General features: G+C 45.4%; 2 protein-coding genes across 3 annotated transcripts; both read left to right on the top strand.

Annotated features, from left to right (window-relative positions):
* Positions 1 to 238: 238 nt before the first annotated feature.
* Positions 239 to 19,089, top strand: LOC311126988 (ATPase family AAA domain-containing protein 2-like). The gene is made up of 27 exons (XM_084158718.1): positions 239 to 523; positions 1,014 to 1,180; positions 1,357 to 1,424; positions 1,573 to 1,738; positions 1,997 to 2,078; positions 2,178 to 2,442; positions 2,624 to 2,738; positions 3,100 to 3,331; positions 3,567 to 3,682; positions 3,830 to 4,004; positions 4,157 to 4,245; positions 4,392 to 4,551; positions 10,655 to 10,745; positions 10,947 to 11,255; positions 11,562 to 11,685; positions 11,884 to 12,070; positions 12,572 to 12,757; positions 13,380 to 13,515; positions 13,732 to 13,928; positions 14,139 to 14,298; positions 14,508 to 14,630; positions 16,501 to 16,647; positions 17,036 to 17,493; positions 17,597 to 17,663; positions 17,799 to 17,923; positions 18,229 to 18,357; positions 18,497 to 19,089. Exons 1-27 carry the CDS (start codon positions 347 to 349, stop codon positions 18,527 to 18,529), a joined length of 4,284 nt encoding a protein of 1,427 aa, XP_084014844.1. The 5' UTR covers positions 239 to 346; the 3' UTR covers positions 18,530 to 19,089.
* On the top strand, positions 19,041 to 27,759 carry LOC311126994 (zinc fingers and homeoboxes protein 1-like). Of its 2 annotated transcripts, none has more exons than XM_084158729.1 (6): positions 19,041 to 19,407; positions 19,907 to 20,195; positions 22,657 to 23,141; positions 25,020 to 25,241; positions 25,461 to 25,622; positions 25,768 to 27,759. In XM_084158729.1, the coding sequence occupies exons 2-6, from the start codon at positions 20,027 to 20,029 to the stop codon at positions 27,235 to 27,237; spliced, it is 2,508 nt and encodes an 835-aa protein (XP_084014855.1). In that variant the 5' UTR covers positions 19,041 to 19,407; positions 19,907 to 20,026; the 3' UTR covers positions 27,238 to 27,759. The 2 variants fall into 2 exon arrangements, with proteins under 2 accessions (XP_084014855.1, XP_084014854.1); XM_084158728.1 differs by having other exon boundaries at positions 19,172 to 19,417.

Below are 27,759 nucleotides of genomic sequence, written 5' to 3'. Positions count from 1 at the left end.
ATATAAGAAAATATCACTGATGGCCCTGGGATAGATTTATATAATTATAATATTTATAGCTATTTATGTGGTCATTGATATCAATAGAGCATGATATAATTGGTGATTAGAAATTTCGAAACACTACTTTTGTGATGAACTATGTTTGCTTGCGTCAGGATACTACGTGCTGTCACTTGTCTTCCGTGACGTTTGTGGCGCCAGAAATCAAGGATTTTGGTTGGGAAGGGGTGTGTGATTGCGCGCGCCACACGTTACCTAGGAATGTTATTAAATAGTTACAATTTTGATACGATTTAGTAATCCTTATTTATGCTTTAGTGTAAAGAATCTGTCTTAAGTTAGGATGGTGATGCTACGCAGCAGCGGCGTGGGCGCGGAACCAGCAACTCCGAAGAGGAATCGGGCTGACTTGGATACGAGCTCCGAGTTTCTGTCCCTGCAGCACGCCTCGCAGACAAAGTCGAGTCGTCTGAAGAGGGGCCTGGATGACAGCTCCAGCAGCACTGAAAACACGAGAAATGTGAAGCCCTTTTAAATAGTTGACATTATAAAATGTCACTGTAAACTCCGCTGTTAATCATTGAAATGTGTTAGCATGTTAGCTAACTGACAGCATATGTTAGCTAGCTAACTAGCCCGCCATTGATGTTTATGTGCCTAGCTAACAGCATTCTATGCCAGTTGTAACCTAACGTTAGCTAACTGGATGCTAAGGTTCTAAATTAGTTGGCCTGTTACCCCATAGGGATGTAAACTAGAGATAGGGGCTATCTCCTATAGATGTATATATCGTGGAGTTGAGTAAACTCAGCTAGTTAGCTAGCCCCTTGGTTAGTAAGTGGAGCTGACGAACTACAATAAAAGTGATTGTTTCTGAATGTGGATAGGTATGTAGCCTGCTAGCTAACTTCTATAGCTAGCCAGCTGTAAGTTCGCTTACTAACGTCACACATAAAATGACTGGATCCTTCTGTGAATGCAGCTGATGTTTTTGTTTTATCCTAACATAGGGTCACTCGATGGTGAAGGAGGAAGATAGCCCTCCCAGACGAGGATCCCTGAGGACCAGGGGACAGACCGTCAAACATGAGGTGTCCTTTGCTGAAATGAATGGCCAGACTAAGTGCCCAACCAAGTCCTCTGAGAAAGAGGAGGAAACTGGCGAACACAGCACAAGGTAACTACTTATGTTTTATGCAGATAACTGGTATTCATTGTATGTGAATCAGCTTCCACTCCTGTCTGTATAGTCGTGATATGCATGACCCAAACATGATGTTTACAAACATAAGAAGGTGTGTCATCACAACCCAGGCCTCCATGTTTAAGTTCTCATTATGTTTATCTCTGCAGGAAATCCCCAAGACTGCAGGGTGATGGAAAAGCCTCCACATCATCCATGGACAAGCAATCTGAAGCTGGTAACTAGATCATTTCTAGATCACATTTACATGAATGAATGCCACCTCCAACAGTACAGCATGAAGGAGACACCATTTAGTTTAAATTATTTCAGCTACAATGTTTATCATCAAGTTATTTTTTAAATTTTTTTTTATCTTCTTCCAGATGCTACTGATGAAGTTGAGGAAGAAGAGGCCTCTACTCTGAAGAAGACCCAGTTTGTCCTGCGTCCCAGGGAGGAGGACAGCTCTGTGAGACGCAGCTCCAGGATCACCAGATACAAGCGCAACTCCAGGAACCAGTCTGTGCTCTATAACCGCCTCATCACCAAGTAAGAACATCTCCATCAGCAGGCATCGTGCATCAGGGGTGGCCAACCCTCCTAGCTACCCATCTACCACAGGGTTTTTCTCCAGCCCTAATCAAGCACTGGGGCAGGAGAAAAGGCCTGCATGCACAGTAGCTCTCTAGTAGGAGGGTTGGCCACGACTGTTGTACATCCTCTTGTCAGTCTGGGTTGCATGTTTATAACGGCAAAGTTGATAACAGTGAAATTAACGGGCGCTACTTTTTCATTCTATTCGTAAAGTACGGCTGAGGCAGTGCTGCAGAAGATGGATGACATGCAGAAAATGCGTCGGCGTTTAAGAAGCAGGGATACTACAGAGGAGGTAAGCTTAATTAATGCTACAGGTTCATAGCTTTATAATAGAGGTTGTTAAATGTCACCGTGATGTCTCCCGTTAATGTCATGCTCCCCATTCTGTTAGACCCTCTACGCTGGGGCCAAGAGGAAAAGGGCTTCTGAAACAACCGATGAAGGAAGTGAAGACCCTCAAGAGAAGGAGAATGGAGGGAACTCCAGTGAAGAAGAGCATGATAAGGAAGAGGGAAGCAAAAATAATCAGGCAGATGAGGAAGACGACGACGATGAGGAGGAGGAGGATGATGATGAAGAGGGTGAAGATGACAACCAGAAACGCTATGACTTCAGGCAGAGGAAAGCTGCCGTTCGCTACCAGGCACCTCGGGAGGGTTAGATATTTTCTGTTTAAACTGTTTGGATCTTTTGTTTCACTGAAGTCTGTATACTTGCAGCACCAGTACATGTACTCAACATTTATAGTCAAGCTGTAGTAGTAGTTATTATTCCCATCGCTTGTCCTTCGACTCATTTCTCATGGTTGACCTTTTTTATTTCCCACTATCCCCACAGAGCCCAAGACAAAGTCCATCTTCTTCAAGACTTCAAGACACTTGTCCCCATCCAGGCGGAGGTATAGGTTCAGCTCTACTGGTCCAAGAAGCCCTTACAACAGGAGAGGCAGCAGGTCGGTAGGCTACAGAACCTAGTGCCTTCTACCATGTCTGACTTATCAAGTTTAGTTTAACATTGTTTACTAACTATTACAACAAATCACAATTCATTCCTAAATGCTACTTCCTTGCACTTCTGATTTCTGGCATCCACAGGAGTGTGTCTGAAAGGTAAGTCATTGCCAGTGTGTTTTAGGGGTGTGGTGTCAACAGGGTTTCTGTAATGGCTGGTTTCTTGGTCATTGAGCTGCATGGTGATGGGTGATGGTCTGTGTACAGTAAGTTGTCTGTGGGTGCTGCTTGTGACTGGTGAAATCCTGACGTTACTGGCCTTTTGACGTCTGGCTCTGCCATACTCCTTTCTTTTCCCTGTAGAAGAAGACATGCCATCCACAGTAGTGACTCCACCTCCTCCTCATCCTCTTCCTCCTCCTCCTCCTCTGACGATGAGAAGTTCCAGAGGAGGAGGAGTAAGAGCAGGAACAGATCTGTGAATAGATGTCTTCCCATGAACCTGCTGAAAGAGGATGTCCTGGGAATCCACAAGGACAGGATGAAGATTGGAGCCAGTCTAGCTGACGTTGACCCCATGCAGATAGACCAGACAGTAAGTCTAGCTGACATTGACCCTACGCAGATGGACCAGACAGTAAGTCTAGCTGACGTTGACCCCATGCAGATGGACCAGACAGTGAGTCTGACTAGTAACAGTAAGGAGGAAACCTTCAGGAGCTCTCTCCAGTCCATACTTGCACCAGTCATATGTTAAGTCCATAAGGGGCAAAGGATAGATAACTGGGACAGCCCTGGACAACATTGAAATGGTGTAATGTGTTTTGTAGGTGCGTTTTGACAGCATTGGGGGATTGACCAGACACATCTCTGCCCTGAAAGAGATGGTCGTCTTCCCACTGCTCTACCCAGAGGTGTTTGAGAGGTTCAAGATCCAACCACCAAGGTAGTTAGAAAGAAGAAAGTGAACGGTGCAACATACATTTCTGCTGTATGTTTATAAATTCATCCATACTCTTATGATGAAATGATCTAGGATTTGTTGTTGCTCTTGATGCTGTATAGTAAGTGTAGAGACTTGCTGTGTGTGTAGGGGCTGTCTGTTCTACGGACCTCCTGGAACAGGGAAGACTCTAGTGGCCAGGGCGTTGGCTAACGAATGCGGTCAGGGAGAGAGGAAGGTCTCTTTCTTCATGAGAAAGGGAGCAGACTGCCTCAGCAAGTGGGTGGGAGAGTCTGAGCGCCAGCTACGCCTGCTCTTCGACCAGGTCGGTACCTACCATTATTATCTCCATGGAAGTTGGCTTTTGCTTCTGAAATATATTGTATTCCAGTTATTGTTCCAGGATCTTGAAACAGAGATTATTGGAGTTGGAGGAAGAAATACTAAAACTATTTTTTTTAACAACAAATCTTTTAGGCGTATCAGATGCGGCCGTCTATTATTTTCTTTGATGAGATCGATGGGTTGGCTCCAGTCCGCTCAAGCAGACAGGACCAAATACACAGGTCAGACACTGTGTTAATCGCTGGAAGAATTGATTTGAATACAACCATTTTATTGCTTCTCGTTTAGCTATTTGGTGGATTTTGTTTAGTATGAGTATGTCTTTGTACAGTGGGAATAATGTTCTGTATGTGTTTCCATCTTACAGCTCCATCGTGTCCACTCTCCTTGCCCTGATGGATGGGTTAGACAGCAGAGGAGAGGTTGTGGTGGTCGGAGCTACTAACCGTCTGGACTCTATAGACCCAGCTCTCAGGCGACCTGGACGCTTCGACCGAGAGTTCCTCTTTGGCCTGCCTGACAGAGAGGTGAGACAAGCGTCTTAGTGACCACTGGTGTAATCATTAGTGCATGCTGTAGCAAACAGTTTTGCAACAAAAACCAGCTACTCATTCAAGGGTTTGTCTTTATTTTTACTATTTTATTTACATTTTACATTTTAGTAATTTAGCAGACGCTCTTATCCAGAGCGACTTACAGTTAGTGAATACATATTTTTTTTTATACTGGCCCCCCGTGGGAATCAAACCCACAACCCTGGCGTTGCAAACGCCATGCTCTATCAACTGAGCTACATCCCTGCCGGCCATTCCCTCCCCTACCCTGGACGACGCTGGGCCAATTGTGCGCCGCCCATGAGTCTCCCGGTCGCGGCCGGCTGCGACAGAGCCTGGATTCGAACCAGGATCTCTAGTGGCACAGTTAGCACTGCGATGCAGTGCCTTAGACCAATAATAGTGAAGACATCAAAACTATGAAATAACACACATGGAATCATGTAGTAACCAAAAAAGTGTTAAACAAATCAAAATATATTTTATATTTGAGATTCTTCAAATAGCCACCCTTTGCCTTGATATGACAGCTTTGCACACTCTTGGCATTCTCTCAAGCAGCTTCACCTGGAATGCTTTTCCAATAGTCTTGAAGGAGTTCCCACATATGCTGAGCACTTGTTGGCTGCTTTTCCTTCACTCTGCGGTCCGACTCCTCCCAAACCATCTCAATTGGATTGAGTTTGGGGGATTGTGGAGGCCAGGTCATCTGATTCAGCACTCCATCACTCTCCGTCTTGGCAAAATAGCCCTTACACAGCTTGGAGGTGTGTTGGGTCATTGTCCTGTTGAAAAACAAATGATAGTCCCACTAAGCCCAAACCAGATGGGATGGAGTATTGCTGCAGAATGCTGTGGTAGCCATGCTGGTTAAGTGTGCCTTGAATTCTAAATAAATCACACAGTGTCACCAGCAAAGCACCCCCACACCATAACACCTCCTCCTCCATGCTTTATGGTGGGAACCACACATGCGGAGATCATCCGTTCACCCACAGCGCGTCTCACAAAGACATGGCTGTTGGAACCAAAAATCTCAAATTTGGACTCTAATGTCCATTGCTCGTGTTTCTTGGCCCAAGAAGGTCTCTTCTTATTTGTGGCCTTTAGTAGTTGTTTCTTTGCAGCAATTCGACCATGAAGGCCTGATTCACGCAGTCTCCTCTGAACAGTTGATGTTGATGTGTCTGTTACTTGAACTCTGAAGCATTTATATGGGCTGCAATTTCTGAGGCTGGTAACGCTAATGAACTTATCCTCTGCAGCAGAGGTAACTCTGGGTCTTCCATTCCTGTGGCGGTCCTCATGAGAGCCAGTTTCATCATAGCGCTTGATGGTTTTTGCGACTGCGCTTGAAGAAACGTTCAAAGTTCTTGACATTTTCCGTATTGACTGACCTTCATGTCTTAAAGTAATGATGGTCTTTTCTCTTTGCTTATTTGAGCTGTTCTTGCCATAATATGGACTTGGTATTTTACCATATAGGGCTATCTTCTGTATACCAACCCTACCTTGTCACAAAATAACTCATTGGCTCAAACGCATTAAGAAATAAAGAAATTCCACAAATTAACTTTTAAGAAGGCACACCTGTTAATTGAAATGCATTCCAGGTGACTAAATCATGAAGCTGGTTGAGAGAATGCCAAGAGTGTGCAAAGCTGTCATCAAGGCAAAGGGTGGCTATTTGAAGAATCTCAAATATAAAATATATTTTGATTTGATTAACACTTTTGGTTACTACATGATTCAATATGTGTTATTTCATAGTTTTGATATCTTCACTATTATCCTACAATGTAGAAAATAGTAAAAATAAAGAAAAGCCCTTGAATGAGTAGGTGTTCTAAAACGTTTGACCAGTAGAGTGTGTGTGTGAGTGTGTGATATATATCTATATATATCTATATATATATATATATATCACACACACACACACACACACACACACACACACACAGTGGGGAGAACAAGTATTTGATACACTGCCGATTTTGCAGGTTTTCCTACTTACAAAGCATGTAGAGGTCTGTAATTTTTATCATAGGTACACTTCAACTGTGAGAGACAGAATCTAAAACAAAAATCCAGAAAATCACATTGTATGATTTAAGTCAGGGGTGTCAAACGTACGGCCTGCGGGCCGGATCAGGCCTGCAAACGGGTTTAATCCGGCCCGCGAGATGATTTTGACAAAAAAAAAAAAAAATGTTTGTAAAGTATAAAAATGCGCTGCAATTTTTCTATAAAATAAACTGCTGTTCCAATTGCGTCCACTGGATGGCGCAATATCAATTGTGTTAAGCAAGCAAACTGTTTATACCGGGGCAGAGCAAGTAGGTCAAGCACGTGCAGCCAATGAGCTACTTTGTTTTGCCCGCGATATTTATTACGGCTTCTACTTTTAACATTATGTGCTTTGGCACCCTCATTGCCCCAATATGTCTCTGTCAAAAAAGAGAAAAGTGGACGCAGAGTGCAGAGTGTTCCAAGAAAAATTGTCATCCTATTTATTCACTGAATTGAATGGGAAAGCTGTATGTTTGGTGTGTTCAGAGCATGTTGCAGTGCTGAAAGAATATAACCTTCGTCGCCACTATGTGAGTCTTCATGCCGACAAATATGACAACTTTCAAGGACAGCGGAGATGAGAGAAGGTGAATGAACTGTTGGCGGGTCTGAAGAAACAGCAGTCTGTGTTTACTCACAGCCGAGACATCAGTGACGCTGCAGTGAAAGCTAGCTACCTCATTGCTAATGAAATCGCAGTGGCTTCAAAACCATTTAGTGAGGGTGAATTTGTAAAAACATGCATGATGAAGGCAGCGGAGATTGTGTGCCCTGAAAAGCGGCAGGCTTTTGCAAATATCAGCCTGACAAGAAACACATTTGCAGACAGGATTTCCGATCTTTCAGTGGATTTGGACAGCCAGTTGAAGCAAAAAGTAAAGTCATTTATTGCGTTTTCGGTTGCAATTGATGAAAGCACGGACATTACAGATGTTGCACAACTGGCCATTTTCATCCGCGGAGTTGATGACACATTGACCGTCACCGAGGAGTTCGTGGAGTTGGTGCCGATGACAGATACAACGACAGCAGCTGATATTTTTACCGCACTCGTCGGCGCGCTGGACAGGGTCAGAGTGGACTGGTCCCGCGCTGTCAGCCTGGCTACAGATGGTGCGCCCTCAATGATCGGGAAAAAAGCAGGCGTTGTGACAAAGTTCAGAGAGAAAGTGCAATCTGCAAATGGAGGACGTGATTTTTGGACTTTTCACTGTATTTTGCACCAGGAGGCTTTGTGTTGCAAGTCATTAAAGATGGATAACGTCATGAAGGTGGTCATCCAAACTGTTAATTTCATAATAATAATAATAATATGCCATTTAGCAGACGCTTTTATCCAAAGCGACTTACAGTCATGCGTGCATACATTTTTGTGTATGGGTGGTCCCGGGGATCGAACCCACTACCTTGGCGTTACAAGCGCCGTCCTCTACCAGCTGAGCTACAGATCCAGAGCTACAGATCCTTCATCCGATCCAGAAGCCTGAATCACCGTCAGTTTGACAGCCTTCTCAGGGAGAAAGACCACATCTATGGCCTGCCATACCACACTGAGGTAAGATGGTTAAGCCGAGGTGCTGTGCTGAGGCGTTTCTTTGATTTACGAGAAGAAATGGAACAGTTCATGGAAGAAAAGGACAAACCAGTGTTAGAATTTCATTCCGCAGAATGGATGCAGGACCTTGCATTTATGGTGGATGTTACAGAGCACCTGAATAACTTGAACAAACAGCTGCAAGGGCGCAACAAAGTTGTCACGCAGTATTATGACAGCATACGTTCTTTCAAGTTGAAGCTGTCATTGTGGGAGACGCAATTTGCCGGTGGTGATGCAGCTCACTTCCCCTGTCTGAAAAATGTGTGCGCGACCCAACATGTGGCAGACATGAAGAGGTTCAAAGATAAAATAACTGGACTGTTACAGGAGTTTGAGCAACGCTTTCAGATTTATGTTGATATGTTTTTATGTTGATGTGCTATTGTTTTTAATTTATTTTATTTGTATATTTAACCTATTCTTGACTCTGTGGTTCTTGCACTTGTTTGGGGAACAGGATTTCATTATTTTTATCTACATTTCTGCCTGAGAAATGACACCCTGATATAGTTCTGTGATCTGTGAAACAGTTCTGTTAATCACTGAGGCATTGTGTGTTTGTTCTTTTTCTTTAGAATTTTCAAATAAACTTGACGTGTTTTATGATTAATAGTGATGTTGTGCTTGTACTATTTTGGACACACTGTCCTCAGGCTCCAGCTTTATGTTGTATGTTGATCGTATTAAAACAAAGAAAACAATCTGAAGTTGTTGTTTTTAAGTTATTTATATATATATATATATATCTATATACCATGATTTTTCCGGTCCGGCCCACTTGGGAATAGATTTTCCTCCATGTGGCCCCTGAGCTAAAATGAGTTTGACACCCCTGATTTAAGTAATTCATTTGCATTTTATTGCATGACATAAGTGATCACCTACCAACCAGTAAGAATTCCGGCTCTCACAGACCTGTTGGTTTTTCTTTAAGAAGCCCTCCTGTTCTCCACTCATTACCTGTATTAACTGCACCTGTTTGAACTCGTTACCTGTATAAAAGACACCTGTCCACACACTCAATCAAACAGACTCCAACCTCTCCACAATGGCCAAGACCAGAGAGCTGTGTAAGGACATCAGGGATAAAATTGTAGACCTGCACAAGGCTGGGATGGGCTACAGGACAATAGGCAACAACTGTTGGCGCAATTATTAGAAAATGGAAGAAGTTCAAGATGACGGTCAATCACCCTCGGTCTGGGGCTCCATGCAAGATCTCACCTCGTAGGGCATCAATGATCATGAGGAAGGTGAGGGATCAGCCCAGAACTACACGGTAGGACCTGGTCAATGACCTGAAGAGAGCTGGGACCACAGTCTCAAAGAAAACCATTAGTAACACACTACGCCGTCATGGAAAAAGGGTCCCCCTGCTCAAGCCAGCGCATGTCCAGGCCCGTCTGAAGTTTGCCAATGACCATCTGGATGATCCAGAGGAGGAATGGGAGAAGGTCATGTGGTCTGATGAGACAAAAATATAGCTTTTTGGTCTAAACTCCACTCGCCGTGTTTGGAGGAAGAAGAAGGATGAGTACAACCCCAAGAACACCATCCCAACCGTGAAGCATGGAGGTGGAAATATCATTCTTTGGGGATGCTTTTCTGCAAAGGGGACAAGTGACTGCACCGTATTGAGGGGAGGATGGATGGGGCCATGTATCGCGAGATCTTGGCCAACAAGCTCCTTCCCTCAGTAAGAGCATTGAAGATGGGTCGTGGCTGGGTCTTCCAGCATGACAACGACCCGAAACACACAGCCAGGGCAACTAAGGAGTGGCTCTGTAAGAAGCATCTCAAGGTCCTGGAGTGGCCTAGCCAGTCTCCAGACCTGAACCCAATAGAAAATCTTTGGAGGGAGCTGAAAGTCCGTATTGCCCAGCGACAGCCCCGAAACCTGAAGGATCTGGAGAAGGTCTGTATGGAGGAGTGGGCCAAAATCCCTGCTGCAGTGTGTGCAAACCTGGTCAAGACCTACAGGAAACGAATGATCTCTGTAATTGCAAACAAAGGTTTCTGTACCAAATATTAAGTTCTGCTTTTCTGATGTATCAAATACTTATGTCATGCAATAAAATGCAAATTATTTACTTAAAAATCATACAATGTGGTTTTCTGGATTTTTGTTTTAGATTCCGTCTCTCACAGTTGAAGTGTACCTATGATAAAAATGACAGACCTCTACATGCTTTGTAAGTAGGAAAACCTGCAAAATCGGCAGTGTATCAAATACTTGTTCTCCCCACTGTGTATATATATATGATATTAAAAGATCACTTGTGAGAGAAGCAAACCCGTAGCAGACATTACTTTGTTCTACTGAGATTATGGTATTTCTTTTCATGTAGGAAAACTGTTTTTGGATACATTAATATTTGACATAAATGGTGATGTTTTTGTCCACTGCAGGCTCGGAAGGATATTCTGCAGATCCACACCAGACAGTGGACTCCCCAGCCGTCAGACTCTTTCCTGGAGGAACTGGCGGACAAGTGTGTTGGTATGGTTTTATCCCTCTTCTCCAAACTGACCTATAATAAAAATAAACATTATTTCAAACGCCATTTTAAATTCCAATCTGTCAAATATTCAAATAGTTTTCTGAGGCTCACTGAAAGTGTTGTGTGTAATCAGAACATGTAGATGATGCTCCCTTACGCTGTCACACTGTTTCCCAACGTCCACCTGCTGTGTCTCCTAGGTTACTGCGGTGCTGACATCAAGGCAGTGTGTGCGGAGGCGGCTCTGTGTGCCCTGAGGAGACGATACCCTCAGATCTACTCCTCGTCCCAGAAGCTGGTGTTAGACGTAGCGTCTATCTCCATCGGCAGCAGGGACTTCCTGTCAGCCATGAGGAAGACCGTCCCAGCCTCCCAGAGAGCTGTGTCGTCCCCAGCCAAGGCTCTGACTCCTGTAGTCGAGCCACTGCTTGGTGCAGCCCTACAGACTGTACTGGGTACAGTTAGCAGGCTGTTCCCCCATGCAGAGCAGGGACTCAAGAGAGACAACGGTGGGTCAACTGGGACAAGAGAGAATCTCTTTTATTTCTCATGTGAACCGTCTTCATTGTCTGAGTATTTTTAGTCCACAGGGCCGTGTTGCGTAGGGTGAAATGTTTTGAAACGGGGAGGTACTACCGGAACTTCTCCCAATAGTTTTTTGTTGCAAACTGTATTTTCTACGTTGTCCCCTACTAAACCTGACCCAGATTTGGTATGCCCTCCTGCCGGTTGTATAAGAATGGATATGTTGAGTTGTATTCTTGAATGTCATACTTGGTTGTCATGTTCTAAGATATTTTACCACTTGTCTTTAGGTGACCTCCCAGCTGGTGTTTTAGAAGATGATCACCTATACAGTGAAGATGAGGACTCCTCTGTCTGCATCAACGGTCTCTCTCACAAGGCCAAGGCAGCTGGTGGCTTCCTGCATTTCAGCAGGTGGGTAACGGTTCCAACGCACATAAATCCTTATCCCAAAAGTCTTTCTCCTACTCCTCCCTGAAGTGTGCTTTTCGAAAGCTTTGAGATCCGTGTGGGGACTGAAGTGTAGACTTCATGAAAAAGGGAGTAGAATGGGTATTGAGCTCTTGTCTTGTACAGTATTTTATAAGCTTTTTCTCTCCTCTGTTCTCCCAGGAGCGTGCTTAACCAACCCACATCGTACCGTCCCAGGCTGCTGCTGGCGGGGCGTCCTGGGTCAGGTCAGAGCAGTCACCTGGCCCCTGCTGTGCTCCATGCCCTGGAGAAGTTCACAGTCTACACCCTGGACATAGCCGTGCTGTTCGGAGTCAGCACCACCTCTCCTGAGGAGGCCTGCGCTCAGGTACTGTACTCCCCCTTGGATCACGCCCCGTTTTCTGTATAGTGGCTCTATTGAGCCCTGTGCCATCAGCCATGACAGACGGTGAATCTCAAGTCTTTCCTTGAGTCCTTGATTCCTCTCTCCTTAGAGAAGGTCCAAGGAGAGAGGAATCAAGGAGTCAAATACTTTTGAGATGAACCCAGAGATATATAGTATTGATGTTCCATTACATGTCCTGTATTGATGATTTTGTATTTTATTAGGATCCCCATTAGCTGTTGCAAAAGCAGCAGCTACTCTTCCTGGGGTCCACATGAAACATGACATAATACAGAACATTAATAGACAAGAACCGCTCAAGGACAGAACTACATACTTTTTTTTTTAAAGGCACATGAACCCAGAGATATACAGTATTGATGTTCCATTGGATGTCCTGTATGTCTTGACTTGTAGATCGTCAGTGAGGAGGTATGCATGTTCAAATAAACACTTCTATAATTATGTTTCGTTGTGTTGTAGATGTTCTGTGAGGCCAAGAGGACGTCCCCCAGTATCCTGTATATCCCTCACATCCAGCAGTGGTGGGACACGGTGGGGTCTGCTCTCAGAGCTACCTTCCTCAGCCTGTTACAGGACATCCCCTCCTTCTCACCCATCCTGCTGCTGGCCACCTGTAGTGTCCCCCACAGCAGTCTCTTCCCTGAGGTAGGTACAGTAGACAGACAACACCTCACAGCAGTCTCTTCCCTGAGGTAGGTACTGTAGACAGCAGTCTCTTCCCTGAGGTAGGTACTGTAGACAGCAGTCTCTTCCCTGAGGTAGGTACTGTAGACAGCAGTCTCTTCCCTGAGGTAGGTACAGTAGACAGCAGTCTCTTCCCTGAGGTAGGTACAGTAGACAGCAGTCTCTTCCCTGAGGTAGGTACAGTAGACAGCAGTCTCTTCCCTGAGGTAGGGACAGTAGACAGACAACACCTCACAGCAGTCTAGCAGGATGTAGTGGAGACACCAATATGGCGGTGTATTATGTATTATGTTTGTAACAGTGTGTCATATGAAAATGTGATTGTATTATAAATTGTATTTTAATGTTTAAGGACTCTTGGAAGATTAGTCCAAACGAGGACAAAAGTAGATCCTAATACAGTCAAATCGCCAACAGGAAACGGGACACAAGCCCTAAAAATGTGCACTCGCTCCCTTCTCCTGTGGGAGAAGCTGGAGGGTTGGAATTGGGCTTCTGAGCAGGGGATCAGTCAGTCCTATTTATCTGAATGTTATGTTCACTAGGTGACTCATCTTGGTAAATGTCATCCACCCCCCCATAGGTCCAGGACCTGTTCTGTGCTGAGTATGGAGAGGTGCTCCAGGTTCAGGTCCCAACCCCACAGGAGAGGAGGAACTTCTTTGACGATCTCATCCTCAACCAGGCTGCCAAAGCTCCTGCATCCAAGAAAAAAGCAGGTAAGATGGCACCATATTCTATGAGGTATTTTCGTGGAATCCTGGATAATGGTCCAAAATGGTTAAACAAGCTCAACTTCACAACTAATAAGTATTGTATAAGAGGTGCCGGTAATCAAACAGTAGAAAATTAGAGGAGCAGGTTCTCTGTACCAAAGATGTCAGCACTCGCTCAGCCATGTGGTTAGTCACTTACCTCCCTGTCCTCCTCCCCAGTGCTTGCAGCCCTGGAGGTGCTCCCCGTGGCGCCCCCTCCTCCCCCCAGGACGCTGACGGAGAAGGAGCAGCAGCGATTGGAGGAGCAGGAGGAAGACACTCTCAGGGAGCTCCGCCTCTTCCTGCGTGATGTCACCAACCGCCTCTCTCAGGACAAACGCTTCAAGGCCTTCACCAAGCCTGTCGACCTGGAGGAGGTGAGACTGACGATCAATTACTGTGAATGTGTTCTAGAGTGTGAATGTGTTCTGAGCCAACTTGTATTAAAAAAAATAAGATGAGGGTTAAATAAAGAGGAAAAGAGACCAGATGTCTAAACATTGACATGGTAGAATCTCTAGAACTGTATCACATGGAGAATGGCTGACCTGTTCCTTTGGATCATGGTTGTGTTATGTCTTGTCTAGGTGCCTGACTATGCTACAGTTATAGAGCAGCCCATGGACCTGTCCACTGTCCTCTCCAACATTGACACTCACAAGTACGTGACTGTGAAGGAGTTTGTACACGACGTGGATCTCATCTGGAAGAACTGTCTGGAATACAACCCTGACAAAGATCCTTCAGGTAGGAAATAGGCTATATCCAGAATTTTAAGGTTTTGTATGCCTGTTCATGGGAGAATGTTTCATTTATTTAATCAATTTATTAATTTAACTAATCATTCATTACTTCATTCAGCCAACACTATTAATTCATTCAAACATTCATTCATCCATCCATTCAACACTTCATAATCCTACTGATGACAAGACTGTTTACTGGATGTTTTCCAGATCGTCAGATCCGCCACAGAGCTTGTGCTCTGAAGGACACTGTACAGGCCATCATCAAAGATAAACTGGATGAAGACTTTGAGAAGATCTGCGAGGATATCAAGGAGTCCCGCAGCACCAGAGGTCAGGTGTTATTCTATTGGTGCAGAGTACAGTGAGGGAAAAAAGTAGTTGATCCCCTGCTGATTTTGTATGTTTGCCCACTGACAAAGAAATGATCAGTCTATAATTCTAATGGTAGGTTTATTTGAACAGTGAGAGACAGAATAACAACAACAAAATCCAGAAAAACGCATGTCAAAAATGTTATAAATTGATTTTGCATTTTAATGAGGGAAATAAGTATTTGACCCCCTCTCAATCAGAAAGATTTCTGGCTCCCAGGTGTCTTTTATACAGGTAACGAGCTGAGATTAGGAGCACATTCTTAAAGGGAGTGCTCCTAATCTCAGTTTGTTACCTGTATAAAAGACACCTGTCCACAGAAGCAATCAATCAATCAGATTCCAAACTCTCCACCATGGCCAAGACCAAAGAGCTCTCCAAGGATGTCAGGGACAAGATTGTAGACCTACACCAGGCTGGAATGGGCTACAAGACCATCGCCAAGCAGCTTGGTGAGAAGGTGACAACAGTTGGTGCGATTATTTGCAAATGGAAGAAACACAAAAGAACTGTCAATCTCCCTCGGCCTGGGGCTCCATGCAAGATCTCACCTTGTGGAGTTGCATTGATCATGAGAACGGTGAGGAATCAGCCCAGAACTACACGGGAGGATCTTGTCAATGATCTCAAGGCAGCTGGGACCATAGTCACCAAGAAAACAATTGGTAACACACTACGCCGTGAAGGACTGAAATCCTGCAGCGCCCGCAAGGTCCCCCTGCTCAAGAAAGCACATATACATGCCCGTCTGAAGTTTGCCAATGAACGTCTGAATGATTCAGAGGAGAACTGGGTGAAAGTGTTGTGGTCAGATGAGACCAAAATCGAGCTCTTTGGCTTCAACTGAACTCGCCGTATTTGGAGGAGGAGGAATGCTGCCTATGACCACCATCCCCACTGACAAACATGGAGGTGGAAACATTATGCTTTGGGGGTGTTTTTCTGCTAAGGGGACAGGACAACTTCACCGCATCAAAGGGACGATGGACGGCCATGTACCGTCAACTCTTGGGTGAGAACCTCCTTCCCTCAGCCAGGGCATTGAAAATGGGTCGTGGATGGGTATTCCAGCATGACAATGACCCAAAACACACGGCCAAGGCCACAAAGGAGTGGCTCAAGAAGAAGCACATTAAGGTCCTGGAGTGGCCTAGCCAGTCTCCAGACCTTAATCCCATAGAAAATCTGTGGAGGGAGCTGAAGGTTCGAGTTGCCAAACGTCAGCCTCAACCTTAATGACTTGGAGAAGATCTACAAAGAGGAGTGGGACAGAATCCCTCCTGAGATGTGTGCAAACCTGGTGGCCAACTACAAGAAACGTCTGACCTCTGATTACCAACAAGGGTTTTGCCACCAAGTACTATGTCATGTTTTGCAGAGGGGTCAAATACTTATTTCCCTCATTTAAAATGCAAATCAATTTATAACATTTTTGACATGCATTTTTCTGGATGGTTTTGTTGTTATTCTGTCTCACTGTTCAAATAAACCTACCATTAAAATTATAGACTCATCATGCCTTTGTCAGTGGGCAAACGTACAAAATCAGCAGGGGATCAAATACTTTTCCCCCTCACTGTAGTTATAGAAATAAATGGGTATAGAGTAGAAATACATTTAGCTTTTCATTTGTTCAGTTTATTCTGCTGCTCTCTCCTTTTTGTATTCAATCAAATGTATTTATAAAGACCTTTTTACATCAGCAGATGTCACAAAGTGCTATACAGAAACCCAGCCTAAAACCCCAAAAAGCAAGCAATGCAGATGTATGAAAGCAGAGGATTCCTGATGGATTAAATATGAACTCCCTCTCTCTCTTAACTTCCAGGTTGCGCCACTTCAAGGTTCGCTCCATCCTACTATCACGTTCATCCCAAGACAAGAGCAGTGGATGTCGAGAGCACCGATACAGCAGGCCCCTCTAAAGAGTCTACTACTGCTGCTCCCTCAGCTGTGAACACACCACGCCCTTCAGGTTAGCAAGCATCTCAATAATGTACAGACACACCTGCTGCTGCTCCCTCAGCTGTGAACACACCACACCCTTCAGGTTAGCAAGCATCTCAATAATGTACAGACACACCTGCTGCTGCTCCCTCAGCTGTGAACACACCACGCCCTTCAGGTTAGCAAGCATCTCAATAATGTACAGACACACAATGCTACACAGGTTAGCGTTTCAACACTGCAGACAGACTTTTGTCTCCCAACAGAGGATGAGCTACAGAGAGCTTTCCAGAACTATCCTCTAATAACTGCTGATACTGAGAGATGAATGATAATGCCTGTCAGTTTTTCTCACCATGTTTACACTCGTCATTCATAAAGGTTTATTTTTGATGAACTGATAATCTACTAATCAGCAGCTCAGAAGAAGAAGCGCAGGAAGAGCCGCTGGTGCAATGGCATCATCAGGAAAAGGTCCTCTCCTCACACCTCTAAAGAGCACTCTGATGTGGTGGACGAAGGAGAGGAGGAGGAGGAAGGAGAGGAGGAGAGGAGAGGGGCAGAGAGTGAGGAGGGGGGTGACGCTGCAGAGTCGGGGCTGGAGGAGCTGGAGATCACTGGGGCTGAGGAGACCCCAATGGAGCGGGAAGAACCAGCCCAACAGGAGAACCAGGACAGCCAGCCCATGGAGCAAGACACTAAGGACAGGCAGACCATGGAGGAGGCTAGCCAAGCTACAACGGCGGCAACCCAGCCCAGGGTGGAGGAAGCTGTGGAGGCTGGGGCTGGAGACCAGAGCAGTGAGGGCACCCAGGATCCTGTGGTGGTGGATGGAGCCCAGGAAAACCATATCTTACTAGAAGGGGGAGACAATGTATGTTATTTTGTTGTGAAATGGATGATGCTTTTTGTATGGATGATTCTCCTGCTGAATCGATTGCATTTAGATGTTTTCTACTTTTTCCTCATTCACCCAGGGGCAGGCGTCCAATACAGACACAACTGAGCCTCAGAGAGTGGAGGTGGAGGAAGAGACTACCACAGGTTTGTAGCCTCCCTTCCTACAATGACACTCCCCCCACCCCACCCCCCCCCACCCCCCCACCCACACTCAATCTGTTGTTTTAGGTGAACTTTGTTGAATTGTAAACTCACTCCTCCCCTCTGTCCTCTTGTCAGAAGTGGGAGTGAGGCATGTGACGCGGGGCCTGAAGTACCAGGGGATGCAGCAGGTGATGGATGTTGACCAGGCGATACTGGAACAGAAGACAAAGCCCCCGGTGGTGGATCACAACAAACTAAAGGTAACTGATTATCACTGCAGCTGGTCCAGGGTCAGATTGTTGCCCAGACTCCTAATGGATTTGAGGTTGTGTTATCTGATCCTAGAGCTGTGGTTAAGGCAACTAGCCAGTGGCAGTCTGTTTATGCTCTATCGCTGGATGGAAATGTCATGTCAAGCCATGTTTGGCTTGACAATGACAGCAATAGAGTTGGCAAGAGCACAAACCAATCAGGAATCAAGACTAAGAGGCAACTTCTTCCTTTAGACAAAGATGGAGGATATAAGACCTCAGTGCTGAGCTGGTTTTCTGGTCCTTCATTTCAGGAGCTGCTTCAGAGAGTAGTGTCTAAGACGGAGGGACATGAGGTCTATCAACTGGAGAAGCTATATGCCTTGTTATGTCAGAGTATCTACAGACACCGCAAAGACTACGACAAGACTGCCCTGCTGAAGGTTTGTCATTCTATACATTTTAATTTGTAGTATATATATTTTTCTGTTGCTATAAGTGTACTTATGAAACAAATATTGAGCAATGCCCCATAAATTGTTTTTGTATGTTTTCTAATGTTTTTTTTAATTCTCTTTCCAGGAAATGGAAAATGAAATTGAAGATTTTTCATAAGGAGTTTTATATAATAAAGATCAATGTAGCTGGTCATGGATTGCTCATAGTATTTCCCCCATTGTCTAAATGTATAAAGAACAAGTCTATAACTATATTTTGATAGAAATATACAGATGTGTATTTCCTAAACTTGTATACTATTGCTTTTATTTAATTAAAGTGTTTTTACAAGTATTTACTCTGATATTGTCTTGTTATACTATAAAGGCTAGTCATTGATGTGTTCATTCGGTTGAAAAATATATATTACCAGTAACTACCTTGTTATAGCTGAATACAAACTGAGCATGACGTAGCTAGAATTGGAGAGTAGTGGTGCAGGTGATGTGTTTTGTCAGATACTTGTGCTGTCAAAGAAACGACAAATACTGTATATATACAAACGTCAGGAACGTCACTTTTTAAAATCCTTGTATTGGTTGATATTTATTTGAAGCTACCATGGCAAAATGTATGTGTGCATGCGAGACAGATTTCCCCAAAAGTCGCCTACGAATGACGTCAAGACGTATCGCATTGACGATGATGACGCCGCTTAATCATTAAAAACTGCCATTAAAAAAAGGACACAAAGTGTGATATAATTTGATGGACAAATGGCTTACTTGAAACGACTAATGTAGTGGATTTCTACCTTTTTGAATACGTCTGTAAAGAGATATCAGTCGAGAAAATAACTGTTGCAGCGAACATTTTCCATGTTTGCATCCGCAGACATCGGTAGACTGGACTCGCCAGCCTCCGAGCAAAACTACTGCAGTCCGACTGATAGCTCGGGATGAACGGTACGGAGGGAGGCTAGCTAACATTAGACGAGAACCTAAGACAAATTGCGGGTGACAGGAGAGCCTGCGCAGAAGCTACCTCTTGTCCTGGTAAGTAAACGTACGCTTAGCTACTGTACAGCCTACTGTGGTGACTAGCTAGCGCTAGTATTTGGCTTCCAGCTGCACAGTATCCCAGGTGTAAACTGTCTGGCCAGATGCAGAAATGGAAGCTAGCTAGGTTAGTTAGCTAGATCTGGATAGCTAGCTATATGATAAGATAATCAATGTGCTATAGTCACACTGGCTAGCAATATTTTGTTCTACAGAAATGAATGGCATTAAGAGCAATTGGATCCGAACGTATTGTAAATGACCAGCTACTACAAACTAGACCGTAGCTACAAACAAGTTGCACTCGCGTGCAGAAATAATAATTGTAAAGGTTTCACGTGCAAAAGTGGTCTAGCTAGGACACATTTGAACTTCACTGTAATTACTGTACAGTGAATGTGCTATTACCATTATGCAGTTATCCGTAAAGATTGTAGTTTATCAAGTGAAGTTGTTATAGGATGGAACCTGTCAAATACATACTTTTTTATTTCAGTCCACAGATGAAATATTGGAGGATTTAGCATGTGAATGAAACCATCACTAGCGGAAGGTCAATCCATTCCAGACACATCTCTTTACACAAAGTTATCTTGGAGGATAGCTCACCTACATCATGGCAAGCAGGAGGAAGTCAACAACACCTTGCATGGTCCTGCCGTCTTCTAACGTGATGGAGGAGCAGGATGCAGACATGCAGGTGGTGGAGGTGATGGATGGAGCTGAGCGCGCAGCAGCAGAGAGACCTACAGACGCTGCTGTGGTCTCCACTGACCCAGAGTCAGGTGGGGATAAGGTTTTATTCATGCACATCTTCAACATGTTGCTCACATCTGTTTCTTGAAATGTTATCACCTGGCTCGATCTTCACTGGCTGCATCACCGCTTGTTATGGCAACTGCTTTGCATCCGACTGCAAGGCGCTACAGAGGGTAGTGCTTACGGCCCGGTATATCACTGGGGACGAGCTCCATGCCATCCAGGACCTCTATACCAGGCAGTGTCAGAGGAAAGCCCTAAAAATTGTCAGACTCCAGCCACCCAAGTCATAGACTGTTCTCTCTGCTACCGCACGGCAAGCAGTGCTGATGCACCAGGTCTGGAACCAACAGGACCCTGAATAGCTTCTACCCCCAAGCCATAAAACTGTTAAATAGTTAGTCTGGGTAGCTATTGGTTAACTATCTGCATTTATCTTTTTTATCCTGTTGCCTAGTTACTTTGTCCCTACCTACAGTGGGGAAAAAAAGTATTTAGTCAGCCACCAATTGTGCAAGTTCTCCCACTTAAAAAGATGAGAGAGGCCTGTAGTTTTCATCATAGGTACACGTCAAATATGACAGACAAAATGAGAAGAAAAAAATCCAGAAAATCACATTGTAGGATTTTTAATGAATTTATTTGCAAATTATGGTGGAAAATAAGTATTTGGTCAATAACAAAAGTTTCTCAATACTTTGTTATATACCCTTTGTTGGCAATGACACAGGTCAAACGTTTTCTGTAAGTCTTCACAAGGTTTTCACACACTGTTGCTGGTATTTTGGCCCATTCCTCCATGCAGATCTCCTCTAGAGCAGTGATGTTTTGGGGCTGTCGCTGGGCAACACGGACTTTCAACTCCCTCCAAAGATTTTCTATGGGGTTGAGATCTGGAGACTGGCTAGGCCACTCCAGGACCTTGAAATGCTTCTTACGAAGCCACTCCTTCGTTGCCCGGGCGGTGTGTTTGGGATCATTGTCATGCTGAAAGACCCAGCCACGTTTCATCTTCAATGCCCTTGCTGATGGAAGGAGGTTTTCACTCAAAATCTCACGATACATGGCCCCATTCATTCTTTCCTTTACACGGATCAGTCGTCCTGGTCCCTTTGCAGAAAAACAGCCCCAAAGCATGATGTTTCCACCCCCATGCTTCACAGTAGGTATGGTGTTCTTTGGATGCAACTCAGCATTCTTTGTCCTCCAAACACGACGAGTTGAGTTTTTACCAAAAAGTTCTATTTTGGTTTCATCTGACCATATGACATTCTCCCAATCCTCTTCTGGATCATCCAAATGCACTCTAGCAAACTTCAGACGGGCCTGGACATGTACTGGCTTAAGCAGGGGGACACGTCTGGCACTGCAGGATTTGAGTCCCTGGCGGCGTAGTGTGTTACTGATGGTAGGCTTTGTTACTTTGGTCCCAGCTCTCTGCAGGTCATTCACTAGGTCCCCCCGTGTGGTTCTGGGATTTTTGCTCACCGTTCTTGTGATCATTTTGACCCCACGGGGTGAGATCTTGCGTGGAGCCCCAGATCGAGGGAGATTATCAGTGGTCTTGTATGTCTTCCATTTCCTAATAATTGCTCCCACAGTTGATTTCTTCAAACCAAGCTGCTTACCTATTGCAGATTCAGTCTTCCCAGCCTGGTGCAGGTCTACAATTTTGTTTCTGGTGTCCTTTGACAGCTCTTTGGTCTTGGCCATAGTGGAGTTTGGAGTGTGACTGTTTGAGGTTGTGGACAGGTGTCTTTTATACTGATAACAAGTTCAAACAGGTGCCATTAATACAGGTAACGAGTGGAGGACAGAGGAGCCTCTTAAAGAAGAAGTTACAGGTCTGTGAGAGCCAGAAATCTTGCTTGTTTGTAGGTGACCAAATACTTATTTTCCACCATAATTTGCAAATAAATTCATAAAAAATCCTACAATGTGAATTTTTTTTCTCATTTTGTCTGTCATAGTTGACGTGTACCTATGATGAAAATTACAGGCCTCTCTCATGTTTTTAAGTGGGAGAACTTGCACAATTGGTGGCTGACTAAATACTTTTTTCCCCCACTGTATATGTACTTCTCTACCTCAATTACCTGTTACCCCTGCACATCGACTCGGTGCTGGTACCCCTTGTATATAGCCAAATGATCATTACTCATTGTGGATTTATACCTCGTGTTATGATTTTTCTATTTTTCTCTCTGTATTGTTGGGAAGGACCTGTCAGTAAGCGTTTCACTGTTAGTCTACGCCTGTTGTTTACCAAGCATGTGACAAATAAAATTTGATTTGATTTTGTTCAGTAGGCACCAAACAGGAGAAAAGGTTTTGAAACCGAGTGAAATGGGGAGGTACTGTCCAATATGAAATGCTAATATTGACTTACTGTTTCAAAACGTTTTTCTATGGTGTGCTCTACTCCTGAACATAACCCTTGTTCTCTGATGTAGTTAAACTAACATAGCTGGGCAATTTACTTTTCAGAGCACGACATCAGTCAGTCCAGCGGAGAGGACGGTGTCACCCGCACAGGAGTGAAACGCAGCAACCAACCAACCCTGGAGCAGACGGTCAGTGACCTTCTCTCGGATGGGGGTTACACACATCACGAGACGGAAGACAGCGACGACACCACCTCAGCTGGCATCTCACTCAGCAAAACCCCCATCATGAAAATGAGGGGTAAATCCGAACCGAAGAGGATGGCCATGTCTCTGAAAGCAGCGGAGGAGAGCGACGGGATGGGAGAGGCTGAAGAGGAGCCTCTGGGGCTGGGTTCCCTCACTCATGTAGAGATGATGAGCCCACATTACACTGAGTCCATGAAACACAGTGTTCTCCTGAACATTCCCAATAAGATGTCGTCATCATCAGAGCAGAAGAAATCTTCTGTCCTCAGCTCCAATCTGTCTGGATTCCAGCTCCCCCCTGGTTTAGCCCAGGTCCTCTCAGCTCTGCAGGCCCAGCAGGTGATCATATTTTCTAATTCTTTGAAATTGTAAATTGTATAAAACAAATCAGCTTTCACTGCTGTTGATATTATGTAATGTTCCTGATAAATAAGTGAATAATAACTCTGTTTTCTCTCGCTCTGTTCTCTCTCTCTCTGTCTGTCTTTCTGTCTCTCTCTTTCTGTCTCTCTCTGTCTCTCTGTCTGTCTCTGTCTCTCTTTCTGTCTGTCTGTCTCTGCTCTCTCTCTCTCCCTCCCTGTCTCTCTCTCTCCCTCCCTGTCTCTCTCTCCCTGTCTGTCTCTTTCTCTCTCATTGTGTCTCTCTCTCTGTCTCTCGCTCTCTCTCTGTCTCTCGCTGTTTCTCTCGCTATGTTCTCTCGCTCTCTCTCTGTCGCTCTCTCTCTCTCTCTGCCGCTCTCTCTCTCTCTCTCTCTCTCGCTCTCTCTCTCTCTCTCTCTCTCTCTGTCTCTCTGTCGCTCTCTCTTTCTGTCTCTTTCTGTCGCTCTCTGTTGCTCTCTCTTTCTCGCTCTCTCTGTCTCTCTGTCGCTCTCTCTTTGTCTCTTTCTGTCTCTCTCTGTTGCTCTCTCTTTCTCGCTCTCTCCCTCTCTCTGTCGCTCGCTCTCTTTCTCTCTCCCTGTCTCTCTCTCTCTCTTTCTGTCTCTCTCTTTCTCTCTCATTGTATCTCTGCTCTCTGTGTCTCTCTCTCTGCCTCTCTCTGTCGCTCTCTCTCTGCCTCTCTGTCGCTCTCTCATTCTTGCTCTCTCTCTGTCTCTCGCTCTGTTCTCTCGCTCTCTCTCTCTCGCTCTGTTCTCTCGCTCCGTTCTCTCTCTCTCTCTCTGTCTCTCTCGCTCCGTTCTCTCTCTCTCTCTCTCTTTTTCTCTCTCTTTCTCGCTCTCTCTCTGTCTCTCGCTGTCTCTCGCTCTGTTCTCTCCCTCTCTCTCTGTCGCTCTCTTTCTCTCTCTGTCTCTCTGTCTATCTCTCTCTGCTCTCTCTCTGTCTTTCTCTCTGTCTCTCGCTGTCTCTCTCTCGCTCTGTTCTCTCGCTCTCTCTCCCTCTCTCTCTCTCTGTCGCTCTTTCTCTTTCTCTGTCTCTCTCTCTTTCTCGCTCTCTCGCTCTCTCTCTCTCGCTCTGTTCTCTCGCTCTGTTCTCTCTCTCTCTGTCTTTATCTCTGTCTCTTTCTCGCTCTCGCTGTCTCTCGCTCTGTTCTCTCTCTCTGTCTCTTTCTCGCTCTCGCTGTCTCTCGCTCTGTTCTCTTGCTCTGCTCTCTCGCTCTGTTCACTCGCTCTCTCCCTCGCTCTGTTCTCTCGCTCTCTCCCTCGCTCTGTTCTCTCGCTCTCTCCCTCTCTCTCTCTGTCTCTGTTCTATCTGTCTCTCTCTTTCTCTCTCATTGTATCTCTGCTCTCTCTCTCTCTCTCTGCCTCTCTCTCTTTCTCTCTCGCTCTGCCTCTCTCTCTTTCTCTCTCGCTCTGTTCTCTCGCTCTGTTCTCTCGCTCTCTCCTCGCTCTGTCTCTCTCTCTCTGTCACTCTCTCTTTCTGTCTCTCTCTCTCCCTGTCTCTGTCTTTCTCTCTTTCTTTCTGTCTCTCTGGCTCTCTCTTTCTCGCTCTCTGTGTCTCTCTCTCGCTCTGTTCACTCGCTCTGTCGCGCTCTCTCTCTCTGTCACTCTCTCTCTCTCTGCCTCTCTCTCTGCCTCACTCTCTTTCTCTCTGTCGCTCTCTCTCTCTGTCGCTCTCTTTCTGTCTCTCTCTCTCTCTGCTCTCTCTCTCTCCCTGTCTGTCTGTCTCTCTCTTTCTTTCTGTCTCTCTCTGTCTGTCTCTCTCTCGCTCTGTTCTCTCGCTCTCTCTGTCTCCCTCTCTCTGCCCCTCTCTCTCTCTCTCTCTCCCTCTCTTCCCCCTGCAGAGCGTCCAACCCCAGCTCCTCATCCCCGTCAGCAGTATCCCCTCCTACAACCAATCCATGGATACCAACATAGTCCTGGTCAACACCTACAAGAAGTTCCCCTACCCTTCAGTATCAGAGATCATGGGTCTGTCGGCTCAGACCATATTCAGTGAGGAACAGATAAAGATCTGGTTTTCTGCCCAGCGTCTGAAGCACGGGGTCAGCTGGACTCCTGAGGAGGTGCTTTTCCTGTTAGATTCATATTTGTCTTATACCACAGTTAAATTTTTTGGGACATAGTGTTTTTATTGTGCCTTTTTAAACTTATTTTCACTCATTGAATATATATGTTTTAATTGTTGTTGCTCTGTTGAAAGGAGCGCTTGCAAGTACGCATTTCATTGTACCATTTACACTACGTGTATCCTGTGCATATGACAAACTTTGATTTGATTTGAGGTGGAGGAGGCTAGGAGAAAGCAGTTCAACGGGACAGTGCACACGGTGCCTCAGACCATCACTGTTATCCCGGCCCACCAGCTCTCTGCTGCGGCCAACGGCCTGCAGTCTATCCTCCAGACCTGCCAGATAGTAGGACAGCCGGGCCTGGTTTTCACACAGGTTGGTACTTATTGATGATATTATGTATTATGACATATGGATGATATTATGTAATATTACTGTTTATAGTTTCTCAACTCTGTAATATGTCTTGTCAGTTGTAATATTGTGGAGTGACACAAACTTTTTTCTAAACTCTGAACAGGTTGGCACACCTGTGACCACACCCATCACATTGACAGTAGCAGGGATGCCAAGCCACAGCCAGGTCCCCAAGATGTCATCCCACCAGACCAGCCCAGCGGTCAGTGAGATGAAGAGAGCCACCACTGTCCAGCCTCCCTCCCTGACCCCACAGGAGAACTCAGCCCTCAGCGCTGACCACTTTGGCATGCGGCCCAAGAAGTCCAAGGAGCAGCTGGCGGAGCTGAAAGCCAGCTATCTGAAGAACCACTTCGCCAGCGACGCGGAGATCGCCAGGCTCATGAAGCTGACCTGCCTCACAAAAGGGGAGATCAAGAAGTGGTTCAGCGACACGCGCTACAACCAGCGCAACTCCAAGAACAGCAACGTCATCGTGTTCCATGACAGCCACAGTCCCAGGGGTCACAGCAGCGGCACCACCATCGTCATCGATTCAAGCGACGAGACCCCTCAGTCTCCACTGCCCACACCATCCGTCAAAGAGAAAGAGACACGCCCCAAGACCTGGAACTCCTTCCCAGACTTCACATTGCAGAAGTTTAAGGAGAAGACACCAGAGCAGCTGGTGGTTCTAGAGGAGAGTTACCAGAAGGGAAGCACTCCATCTGACGACGAGTTGACCCGGCTGAGGACGGAGACCAAGCTGACCCGGAGAGAGATCGACGCCTGGTTCACAGAGAAGAGGAAGGTAGTGGAGGCAGAGTCACCTGATCTGAAAGCAGAGCGGATGGAGAGCGAGGCCACCTCATCTAGAAAAGGATCCCAGACCCCTCCGGGTGGCCGGCGGCCAAACAGGGGGGACAAGAACATCGGAAAGAAAACCCCAGAGCAGCTCCACGTCCTGAAGAGTGCCTTTGTCCGTACCCAGTGGCCCTCCACAGAGGAGTATGACAAGCTGGCAGAGGAGAGCGGGCTGCCCAGGGTCTACATAGTCAACTGGTTCGGAGACACCCGGTACTCCTTCAAGAATGGAAACCTCAAGTGGTTCTTCCACTACCAGAGCGGCAACGTAGAGGGACTGAACGGCAACAAGAACAGGAAGAGGAGGATACGTAACCGGGGCTGGGGGAGGTCTCGGAGCAGGAAGGCCAAGAAGTCACCACCACCGCCACCCATCATCAAGTTCAAGTCTGGGAAAGATGTTCTGAAGGAGTATTACCTGAAGCACAAGCTGCTGAATGAGCAGGATCTGGATGAGCTTGTGGCCAAGTCTAGTATGGGATACGAGCAGGTGAGAGAGTGGTTCGCTGAGATACACAAGAGGGAAGATATGGGTGCTGATCCGTTCGGGGACGCTGAGGTAAACGAGGACCAGTTGCCGGGTGAGAATGAGATGGCGCCTGAAGAGCAGGATGACACCGTGGTAGAGGAGGAGGAGGAGGAGGAGGAGGAGGAGGAGGAGGATGACGACACTGATGAAAGTGATTCTTGGGAGCCCTCTCAGGGTGCCAGAAAAACACAGTCAGAGTAGTGATGGACAGCTGGGCTGTGTTCGTTAGGCACCAAATGGAAGAAAACGGACTGAAACAGGGAGGGACTACATGGACTTGCAGAACATTTTGCTATGGTGTGCCCAAATGAACACAACCTTGGATTTAGTCAAACAGCACAAACTTATTTAGCTTTCTCTTATGCGTTTTAAAGGGTACCGTCTGAATGCAAGACTGAATGATAATATCCCACCAATACAAACAATATGTGCACATTTTTCCACTGCTAGTGTAGCTCCATCTAGTCAAGAATTACAACCAGTACTTTAAATACCTATTTGAAATGAATTGGTCAGACATTAAAATGCTGAAGTTCATTTGATAATACAATAACATTTGATATGATGATAATTCATAAAATGAATGGAAAATTGACATAATTTGTTAATCTACAGTACTCTGCACAATTATTTATGTGCAATTAAGAGGTCCTTTTTTAATGCCTGATGTATCTGTTGTATCCCTATTATTATAGAGATGATAAAGTACTGTAAGTACCTTCA

Source organism: Coregonus lavaretus (assembly GCF_964263955.1).
Source record: "Coregonus lavaretus genome assembly, chromosome: 3".
NCBI lineage: Eukaryota > Metazoa > Chordata > Actinopteri > Salmoniformes > Salmonidae > Coregonus > Coregonus lavaretus.
The sequence above is the reverse complement of the archived record's forward strand: the minus strand, read 5'-3'. Positions and strand labels throughout refer to the sequence as shown.

Coding starts and splice junctions, on each gene's coding strand:
- LOC311126988 (XM_084158718.1), top strand. CDS start 347: ATGGTGATGCTACGCAGCAGCGGCGTGGGCGCGGAACCAGCAACTCCG. Junction 524..1,013: donor GCACTGAAAACACGAGAAAT/GTGAAGCCCTTT, acceptor ATCCTAACATAG/GGTCACTCGATGGTGAAGGA. Junction 17,494..17,596: donor TACTAGAAGGGGGAGACAAT/GTATGTTATTTT, acceptor TCATTCACCCAG/GGGCAGGCGTCCAATACAGA.
- LOC311126994 (XM_084158729.1), top strand. CDS start 20,027: ATGGCAAGCAGGAGGAAGTCAACAACACCTTGCATGGTCCTGCCGTCT. Junction 20,196..22,656: donor CTCCACTGACCCAGAGTCAG/GTGGGGATAAGG, acceptor TTTACTTTTCAG/AGCACGACATCAGTCAGTCC. Junction 23,142..25,019: donor CAGCTCTGCAGGCCCAGCAG/GTGATCATATTT, acceptor TTCCCCCTGCAG/AGCGTCCAACCCCAGCTCCT.